At 36.9% G+C, this 11153-nt stretch overlaps 1 protein-coding gene across 3 annotated transcripts in view; it reads right to left on the reverse strand.

Moving 5' to 3' along the window:
• Window positions 1-10953, reverse strand: part of UBLCP1 (ubiquitin like domain containing CTD phosphatase 1) — a 53161-nt gene extending 42208 nt beyond the window's left edge. For all 3 annotated transcript variants that reach the window (XR_010413237.1, XR_010413236.1, XM_045901973.3), the window contains exons 1-8: window positions 10816-10953; window positions 7575-7772; window positions 6687-6778; window positions 6203-6288; window positions 6004-6119; window positions 4683-4781; window positions 2145-2182; window positions 1528-1626 (exon numbers count right to left, since the gene is read on the reverse strand). Coding sequence is in view for 1 of the 3 variants with exons in the window: in XM_045901973.3 (XP_045757929.1) it covers window positions 1528-1626; window positions 2145-2182; window positions 4683-4781; window positions 6004-6119; window positions 6203-6288; window positions 6687-6778; window positions 7575-7728 (684 nt within the window). In the remaining 2 variants the exon portion in view is untranslated. The remainder of the gene's footprint in view (window positions 1-1527; window positions 1627-2144; window positions 2183-4682; window positions 4782-6003; window positions 6120-6202; window positions 6289-6686; window positions 6779-7574; window positions 7773-10815) is intronic.
• Between the last annotated feature and the right edge of the window lie 200 nt (window positions 10954-11153).

Genomic DNA, 11153 nt, shown 5'->3' on the forward strand with positions numbered 1-11153 from the left:
TTTATTTTAGAGAGAGATAGAGTGCAGGAGCAGGGGGAGGGGTAGAGGGAGAGGAAGAGAGAGAATCCCAAGCAAACTCCATGCCTACCACGCCCCTAAGTGGGGCTTGAGCCCAGGACCCTGAGATCATAACCTGAGCCAAAATCAAGAGTCCAAGCTGGAGCAGTCCAGGTGCCCCTCCTCCAGTCTTTTTTATAAACACCAGCAGCTTTACAGTTTATAGATCTTTTGTTAAGGGGAAACCTGAACTAAATAACGGTTAAAAACTATTTCTAACAGTCTGCAAATACTGTTCTCTAAATTATTCTTTAATGATGTGTCATGAAAAATTTTTAAATCACTAAATATTGTTACATCAAATATTTGTTACATCAAAAATGCATTCCATTTTATGGATGAACAAAAATTTTTATATCCAATTCCCTACTATTAGATATTGAGGATTTATTCATTTTTTCTTGAAGTATAATTATCACACAGTGTTACATCAGTTTCAAGTGTACAATATAGTGATTCGACAATTCTATACGTTACTCAGTGCTCACCATCTGTCACTATATGTTATCACATTATTGACTATATTCCTTATTCTGTACTTTTATCTCCATTACTTATTTCATAACTGGAAATTTGTCTTTCTTAATCCCCTTCATCTTTTTCACCCATCCCCTCACCTATCTCCTCTTTGGCAACCACCAGATTTATTTTTCTGTCTCTAATTTTTCACTATTATAAACATGACTATGTTTAACATTCCCCAACTTTTTTTTAGTGTTTAGATTTTATAAATGTACGACTTTAGTAGGTAATGTTTTCCCCTTGACGTATGAAGTATTTCCTTTATTGAATAAATCTCCATGCATTTAAAGGATTCTGTTTATGACTTTGACAATTTCAATAGTCTCCTCTATGCTTTCCTAGTTTGCTAAGTTCTCCCCAATTCTTATTAGTTCGTGTGCTTCCCAAAGGTATAGACCATGTCTCCAACAGTGACTATCGTAACACCTTCAAATAAGAGTTCAATAATAGGACTGGTTACTCAATGAGTAAACAAAGTGAAGAACCCTAATCTTTTCAGCCCAACCCTTTTCTCTGGTGGTTCTTGTTGCTCTTCCCCAGGGTTACATATGCATCACACCAAAGTACATGCATCATGCTTTCTGCTTTTACTTATCAGTTTTATATAGGGCAGGGTGAGTATGTTTTGGTTTGCTTCTCGTATCTTCCTCGATGATATTCAGTATTTTTTCTCACCTACTCTGTTTTGAGCAACACTGTGCTGCCATCATCATGGGACAATTATCCATGACCATTCTTGACGGTCTTGCTCAAGATCCTTAATTCTATCATTAAAATTCCAATCTATTAACCTTACATACATCTTCCTATGTCAAACTCAACTGATACTTTATTATCCACTCAAATGTGCTTCTCAACTCTTTCTGTACTTTATTCCACCAACATAAATACAAAAAGTATACTAGAAAATAAACATTTAAAACTTTAAAAAGTAAAATGACTTCTTACGTCTATTAGTCCTCTCCTTGGAGTATGCACTGTTATCATAGCAGCACTGTCCAACATGAAGGTAATCTTATAATTTGCATTTGTGCTCACTCCCAGCTCCTATAAATACAAATATTCATGTGGTTAAAATATAGTAGTATGAAAAATTCCAGGCTTTCTCAATATTCCAGCTACCATTTCCCATAATGCCACCTTCTACCCTACTGGCCACCAACCACACTTTGCTCAACAACTACCAAGTTTATTAGTTTCGTTTAAGCCAACAAATGGTAGTCCAAAGAAAAGAAACTAGAAACAGATTACATCCCATTACATATTTCAGAAGAACATCACTTCTTTATTACACACCAAAGCAAAAGGAGAAAAAAAAAAAAGCATTATTGTAAAATGGGGGAAAAAAAGGACGTGAAGCTCTGCTGTACTTTTTCTTAAAAAAGCCTTAATTACACAATATATTCCACCATTAACCAGACTTTAAGCACACCTCTATTCCTGATAATGGCCAACTGTTTATCTATTAAATGCCCTCCAATGAGAATGAAATTAATTTAACTTGGAACTTCTAAAAAGACAAATTCAATTTCAAAACATTCTTAAATGGATTGTCTAACACTTACTTTCATTTTAGCTTCAATCCACTTCATATTTGTTGCGGCTAAAATATGAAGAATGATAATACGATACAAATGAAAAGCTTGAACTTCATTTAAAAATTTTTTCTTCTGTATAAGTAAGTTTTCTAAGCAAGATTAAAAGCTCAAATGCATCACAAATAATAATTCCTAACATATTTACGGTAATTTTAAGTATTTATAAAAATAAACTTACTTTTAGTGCATCAGCGCAGAATAGAATTTTAACAACTTTTATCTAAAAGATGCAGGTAACCAATGTTCAAAAGAATTTTGAATCTAGGAAATTTATAAATCAAGACCTAAATTCCTGTTTAAAAACAGCCCTGACACTGTTCTCCAACAATCCACATTTAAATATAGGGTGCCTGGATCTCTAATTTACTTCCATGTTCCCACTGCCATGCAATGCACTGGCATATATGTCAATATAAGCAGATTAATGTTATGTGCCAAAAGTTGATGTTAAAGATCAATAGGTCCAATAAAAATCAACACTTTACCAGGCTCAGGAAACTTAGTGCTCACTGAGTCTAGGAGCTTTTAACAATGAAACTGACACAACTAAATTCATAAATTCTATCTGTTATGTATCTGCTCATTGTCAGACACCAACCAGTTTTGAGATCACTGATATTAAAATTCAACCCTCAGTTTTATATGCCTTTCTGGTCCCAAGTTACTGGACTAAACTACATAGCTGTTACCAAGTAAAATGGTTAAAAAGGGAAAAGGAGTTTAATTTTTACAGTATGTGTATGTGCATGTATTTGTTAAAGACAAAAGAGGTACCTGAGTTCTCAAAATAAAAGTCTTTAGCACACAAACACACCAACTGAAAGAAATCACCTTCCACACAAAACTGGTCAGTTGAACTAAAATCTTAGAGACTGATACATCTACAATGACAACAATCATGAGACTGGGAAAAACAATTTTTTAAAATTCAGTATCTATTTTAGGTCTACAATCCCCAGATGAAAAACAAAAATATTCATAGCTAATAAAAAGGGTTTCCAATTAATTAGTTATTGTATGTCAGACATGGTACTAGTTGCTATACTGATACTTTTATTCTTATAACTACCCTGTAATACAGGTTTACTTATCTTCATTTCTGATGAGGCACTTGAGGCTCAGAGATATTAACTGACCTGCCCAGTATCACAAAATAAGGACAAAGTCGGAATTAAACTCTAGTTGATTTAGCTCCAAAGTGAAGTGCCCATTTCAACATACTACCATTAGATATCATAATTTACAAAAATAACTTATTTTAAATATATGATTGTAAAAAATTCTCTAAATTTCTAAGTCTACTTTAATAACATTTAGAGGAAAAACTTTTTTCTCAAATGTCATCTCAGGTGTCAGTTGAACAAAATTTGTTCCCAGGAAGCTTTCCTCCCTGTATCTTATAAACCAGAAAACTATGTATTTAATCTAAATGGCTGTGAACTCGTATTAATACTGAAAAATGGAGATACTCTGATTAAAAGGAAAAGTACAAAGGAAATTTAAAGATTGAAGTAACACCTTTGTGGTCACTCAGCAAAAACTTAGTACAATTAAACATAGCATTTTTCATGATGAGATTTTATTTAATTCACAATCAGGATAGCTCTTTTCTGCCTATGGCTTGCCAAGAAGCAACTTTAACTGTTTGTGGGGAGGTAAGATATAAATTAATAGTTTCTCTTCTCAATAAAGTCTTGCCACAACAAAATGTCCATTGAACTAAACAGTGTGCTCAGTAATGTAGTAAATTTACTTTCTGGAGCAAACTCATGATCTTATCACAGACCTGTAAGTTCCTGGAATGGTCCACAGACCACAATTTGAGTAATACTGCCTTAGTCTGTTTAATTTTCCTTAATTCATATTCCTTTATTTCTGAAGAACAACATCACTGTGATTTTTTTTATACGTCTTTCTCCAAATGTTTTGAAACTAGAGTGATAAAAAAAGGAGAAACCAACAATATCCTGAAGCATCAAAGACTCTACAGTGAAGATCAGAAAGAAAAATTCCTAATCAAGGTGGGGTCTTATGAAAATAAGATCATTTTTTTTTTTTAAAGATTTTATTTATTTATTTGAGAGAGAGAGAATGAGAGACAGAAAGCAGGAGAGGGAGGAGGGTCAGAGGGAGAAGCAGACTCCCCGCCGAGCAGGGAGCCCAATGCGGGGCTCGATCCCAGGACTCCAGGACCATGACCTGAGCCGAAGGCAGTCGCTTAACCAACTGAGCCACCCAGGCGCCCCGAAAATAAGATCATTTTTATTCTGACACCATAACCTACTCTCTTCCTGTATTTAACTACTTCAGTGGTATTGGCAAATATACATATAAGTTTATATTGTGATGCAAGAAAGTCAAACATGTTTCATCAGAAATTAGCTAAAACAAATGAAAAGTGCATCATATTTAACCACAGGTCATTTTAAGTCACATTTTATAAAGCAGAATAATTTACAGAACAAGATTACTTCCATGGAAATCTAAACAAAAAATATAGCTTACACCAAATAACAATGTCGTAATCCTCATATGCAGATGTTAGGAATTCATGAAGATATGGTCGCATTAATTCTACTCCAGTCTCTGCACAAGACCTATGGTCTAAAAGAAAATCAGTCATAGATGATTACTAGTTTGTTATCATGGATAAGTACCTGATATCAATGAAAATTATGAAATGTAATATAAACATTCAAATGCAAACTACCTAAGACTGAATTATACTGGTTGACAGATGTCTTTGAAAGCACACAATTTGATATCACTGCGATTCAATTTTAATTAATCGATTTTTTTAATTTGGGAAGAGCAATACCCAGAATTCAGGCTTATATAGTAAACTGTAAATTTAGTTTTCATGTAGTCTTTAAAATACAGACGTTATTTTGTCACATGAAAAACAAACTAGAGCCACCTATACTCACTTTAGCCATTCACCTCCCAGATATAATCACATTTCACCAGAATGACAGGCCCAACTAACTTAATAATCAAATTTTAAAATAAGTACACATTAACTTATGACCTGTACTTAAAGTTTAGGATTAGAGGTAAATAAATTCATGCTAATATCAGGAGTTAACTAGTCAGTTCTTAGCAATATTAGAGGATGAAATAAACATCTTTCTTTTTTGCTGACATGGGAAATTTTAAATTTAAGAATCTGCCCTGGGGCACCTGGGTGGCTCAGTCAGTTAAGCATCTGCCTCCGGCTCAAGTCATCTCAGGGTCCTGGGATCGAGACCTACATCGGACTCCCTGCTCAGCGGGGAGTCTGCTTCTCCCTCTGCCCCTCAACACCACTTGTGCTCTCTCTCTCTCTCAAATAAATAAATAAAATCTTTAAAAAAAAAAAGAATCTGCCCTGAACATAATTAAATGAAAAACTGTATCACTTGAAATGATAAAATATCAAAAATGCTTTTTAAATAATCCTCAAAAAATTGAAATGTTAATCAATAGAGAATGACATGGTTAAATTAAGATACAGTCATAAACTAGAGTAGTGGTGACCAAAAAATATGTATCTTTAATTCATAATGAATAATATTAAATGACTGAGATATTCAAAATATCACTAAGCAAAAGTAAAAAGGATATACATACAAACACACCCTGGAAGATACACTTAAAATATAAGAACAGTTATTTTAGGGGTTTGAGATTACAGATGACTTCAGTATTTTCTACAATGAATGATATACTTTTTATAATAATAAGAAAAGCTTTCAAATATTTCATATTGGAAGGAAAAAATAAACAAAAGGAAAAAAAAGAGTTGTTATGGGTAACAGAAAATAAAGCACAGTTTTAGTTGACTTACCAAATAACGTATAATCAACATCTAGTACCAAAAGCTTTTTCCCTTCCCTGGGAGGATTCAAAATTTCCACTTTATACTCTTTTACTCTGCGAGAAATTTTCAGTAGGTTTTCTTCCCTAATAGAAAAATAAAATCAGGTGAAACATTCACTTTTTTCTCACATTACAACCCATTTCCTTTGATACTATAAAGCACTTACCTATTTTCTACTTCAACTACTTCATCTTCAATATCAAAGTCGTTGACAACATCATCATTGTCAGGAGGTGGACCTAAGACATCTTCCTATTAAGATGAAAAACAGTTTTGTTTTACCAAATTGTCTTTAACAGAACAAATACATGCATAACATAAAAAGCAAATAAAAGATACAGTCTGAGGTCAAGAATCTTTCAAACACACACTGTGAGAAAATTTCCACATTTTATAATTCATTATACACATTCACTGGGCAGATTTACCATGTTATTTTGACCATTTGCACTACTACTATGCTTATGGCTAACTATATACTAACAAGTTCCCTAGTATTTGTTTTCCGCTGAGTTAATACCACATACATTGTGAAGTTTTTTTCACTGACTGCCAAACTGACAATTTTACCACAATTAAAACCATGATACAACAGTGTAATATAAATCATATCTTCAAAGGGACAAATGGTAACAAAAGTAAACATTTACCAAGCTCTCCTCACGAGTTCCCATCATCATGATTTTAGTATTTGGTTTCAGTTTGAGAGCTCCAAGCTTAACATCATTTTCTGCAGGTTTGCCTACAATACAAGCAAATGACTGTTTTCTCACTAAAGTTCAGGTGCTGGTTTCACTATCCCATTATACAAAACCCTAACATTAAAAGTTTTGGTACAGATTCCACAGCAGTTTTTTTTTCCTTAAATTAACAAACTGTCACTGCTGAATTAGCAACGTCTAACAAACTAAGAAGTAGCAACTAATACAAGATTTGTTTTTTCCCCAACTCCATCTCAGAGGAACACCTTTATTCAACGAGCTAAACAAAATAAATTCATGTTTTATTTTGTCGTTCAAGATGAAGATGTTTTCCAGAAAGTCTTGAACACTGAGCACCTAAGATAAAACTAGAGATTTATTGCTACCCAAAATTCACCCTTCAATGATACAACAAACACAAACACCATGAAAGTCCTTTTCAGACTGGATATGAACACTGCCTATAATTTTTAAATCATCATTTTAAATCATCATTATTTTTGAAGCAGAAAAGACAATTTAGGGAGAGTACAAGAACCAAGCTGTAACGAAAAAGCTGTGCTAGAACACAGATGTCAGAAATTACAGTTTTACCTGAGACTTCTGTGCCAAAGATTTCACAAGCAAACATCAACTGTCAGAGGAATCAAAAGTAATCTTAATAGTGGTGGTATTTTCAAGTAATTTTTAATATTGTTATTTCCATCATAAAACAATTTTAGGAATATCCCTAACAAAGAAATCTCCAAGGGGAAAGACTTATTAAAGAGAACAGAGCTAATATAAAAATTCATAAATATATCAATGCAAAAAAGTTTAAAGTGAGGAGAGAATTACCTTTAACTTTGAGTCCAAGTAACTTTTGGCGTTCTGGTAGCACTCCTGTAAGGGTCTTAAGAAACTGTTTGAGATCTAGCACGGTATCATCTTCTGAAAGTGTGGTCACTGAATATTCCTGTCCACCCCATTTTACGATGATAGGGAGAGCCATCCTTGAAACATATGATCAAGCAGCTTTCACTCAGAAAAAGATACCTAAAAAGAAAGGGATATACAAGTAAATAAGTTAAAATAGGTATGTCAAAGATGTAGCCAAACTTGTAACTAAGTTTTAGGAGCAATGCAGTTTGAGTCTTACTTTACAACTTGATGGTGGAGAAATAACATTTTCTCCTTACAGAAATGATACCAGAACACCCAAAGTAATTAGGACTCAAAGTTAAAGTTCCCCTACCCCCCCAATTTTTGGCTTAAAGTTACTACTTCCTAATACTCTGTCTGATTCTCCCTGTTCGACTGTTAAGCTGCAACGATCAGCTACCTATCCCTCCCTCTCTGTTTGACCAGGTTTAAGCTACAGATTAAGTTCCTCCATGATGGACCATTCATATTTATTTAACACTTGAGAAGTGGCACAGTGAGTTGTTAAAAGTGCAAATTCTAGAGCCAGAGTACCTGGGTTCAGATCCCAGCTATCCCACTTATTAGCTATTTGACTTTGGGAAGTTATCAGACTCTTAGTGTCTAGGTTTCTTCATCTGTAAACTAAGGATGAGAATACTACCTACTTTGGAGGTCTTATACATAATTAGCTAATTTAACTCTCATAAGTCACACAGACCTGGCACATAGTAAGCCCTACATAAATAAGTATTGGCTAAATATATTTTCCTAAAAACTTGAGCTGAAGTGTTCTAGGCACTGTGCTAAATAAAAAGTATAGCCATTATGTGTTTCATATTTAACAAATTGGACAGTTTTTATGCAATGTCATTTAACAAGGTTGATAAGAACTGTCCCTCTTTTACAATTAAGGAAACGGGGCTTCAACGAGGTTAGGCAATCTGCTCATGGGCACAAAGCTGGGAACAGAACATGTTCTGACTAAAATCTCATGTTTCTTCCCCTACATCACAACTGTCTCTCTTAAATTGGGACCTACAGGAGGCAAGGTGTCAAATATCAGTTAATACAAAACCCACAGGCACAGATTTAAGCACACAGAGATTAAATACTGGCTGCTATTCTCATCAACAATAGCATGTAGGTCTCTTCCCTCTTAAAACTTTCTATCAGTTTTCCTAAGTCTATCCCCCTGCCCCCTTCCAGGTCAGAGAACTGAATTTCCTAATCTCCATTTCCAAATGCTATCGCTTGTTTAATGAAACATTTGACTGCATTCTCCCTGGATTATGACCAACTGCAAGAAGGCAAATTGTGAATCATAATATGCAAAAATAACTTAGAAACTTAAGGTGTCTTCAACATGTCCACTAGAACAGAGCACCATAAAATCACTTATATTTATGCTCTTATGTTTATATCTGCTCTACTGAAATTTAAAGAAAGTGCTAATTTAGGGCAATGTATTCTGTTAGAGAAAACTTGTTCTAACAAATGTTATGATCCTCAATAAACAGCCAAAGAGAATTTGAGCCAAACTAAAATATGGTTTAAATATTATTTCTCTGTGAAGGTGGGAATAAAAATGAAAATTTACAAGAGCTGAGAATGCAAACACCACTAACACAGTTTATGTTGTGTTGGGGGGTGGGGGGGCACAGAGAGTTTGGAGATCACCTGAGCTCCAGATGAGCCTGGACAAGTCATTTCACCTTTAGACCAGTATTCTCAAAGTGTGGTCTCAGATCAATTAACAGCATGACCCTACTTGGTAACTTGTTAAAAATATAACTGGAGTTGGAGAGAAAGGACCTAGCAATTTGTGTTTTTTTTAACAATCCCTGTCTCAGCCTCCCCCTCACCTCCATCTCTGAGGCATACTAAAAGTTTGAGAGCCAGTGCTCTAGACGCAATTTTCTCAGCTAAAAAAGAAAATACGCCAGATGGCATGGGCTCTGCATGCTTAGTAAAGTAGTATACAAATGTTAAACATTGTACACCTACACCGCTAGTGGGAATTCCAAGTTGGCAAGTGCTCTAAAGGACCAAGCATAACAAAACAAACACCATCAAAATTTTGCAAAATTTGCAAAAATGCATAGTCCTTAAAACTGCTTTTGAACCTCATTTCTTCAATATTCAGGTCAGTCACAATGGAACACACAATGCAAATGCCTGAGTCCTTTTATGTTTTCACATTTAACCTTCTTTCTCACACAATTCTAATACTATGTATCATTCTGGACCCTATCAGATTTGCAAACCAAAAAATGATTTGGGGGTGGGAGTGTCTGGCAATTAAACCTACACAAGTAAGGATCGCACCTTTATAGCGAACCCGGAGTCAAGAACAGCTGTTTGGGTTAGTTCTTCTCTCTACCATACTGTACTGACTTGCCTAGTCAATTCCAAAGTTCCTACCTCAAAATGAGACTATTAATATTTACTTAACAAGAACAGTGTTAACGCGTGAGATAACACCTGTGACAGCACTTAGTAAACTCTAGAGAGCAAGACGAATGGTGGCGATGACAGAAAAATGACAACATGCTAAACAACTTGTCTCACTTGATTTTCGCAATCCTGAACTAACGACTATTGTCTTCATTATACACATTAGAAAACTGAAAAAAGAAAACAACTTGTCCAAGACCACACGACTAAAATGTTGCAAAGGCGAAAACTTGAAACTAACGGCAGCAAAAGTTAACATCTTGGGAATTGGGAGGTGAACTTTTCAACAAGCCTACAGCACAGCAGCAGCAACTGCGAGGTAGTGCGGGGACGACAGCTACGGGAAGTGCATGGTCTGGGACAGCATACAAGCATAGGAGAGACTCAAAAACCCGAGAGGCCGGATGCCTTCAAGAGGGAGGCTGAGGAGGAGGGAGGAACGGAGTTAGGGGACGCAAAACCCACTGGGGTTCGGGAAGCCCACGACAGAAGCGAGAAGGCCGGATGGGCGGGCGGTGGCCCCTGCGACTAGCTGGCCGGGGCCGGAGGCCTGGGCCGCGGATTGGGGCAGACGCGGCCCAGGGTTCCTCCAAGCAGCCTCCAGCCCGCCGCGGCCGGCCGCAGTGGAAGCCGCGTCGCGCGAACACCAGTGCTGCGCTGCGTCCCCGGCCCCAACGGCCTCTCCGTGGGCAGCGCCCCGGGGTACCCTGCGTCCCCTCACCTGGAGCGCGGCGGAACCGGCAGCAGCGGACGCAGGAACCGGCCGCAGCGGAACCGAGGGCGACCGGAAGTGGAGAACGGGGACCGGAACCGGCTAGCGAACCGGAAGTTCAGGTTTGAAACGGAAACGCTCTGGAGACCGCACGGCACCTTCTCGCGTTGGTCTTTGGTGGGGGGTAATCCTAGATAGCCGCTGCCAGGGATCTCCTCACCCGGCGAGGGAGCCAGGCCTTTCCGAGACTTTAACCACTGTGCAGATACCTAGGGTCCCTGGACGGCTGCCGGCCCGCTCCTGTCTTGCGCATGCGCCCGCCAGTGGGTGCTGAGCTGGTGGGGGTG

Source organism: Mirounga angustirostris, unplaced genomic scaffold, assembly GCF_029215605.1.
Source record: "Mirounga angustirostris isolate CCGP_5_RB_7025 unplaced genomic scaffold, mMirAng1.0.hap1 SCAF_7, whole genome shotgun sequence".
In the NCBI taxonomy this organism is placed as follows: Eukaryota; Metazoa; Chordata; class Mammalia; order Carnivora; family Phocidae; genus Mirounga; species Mirounga angustirostris.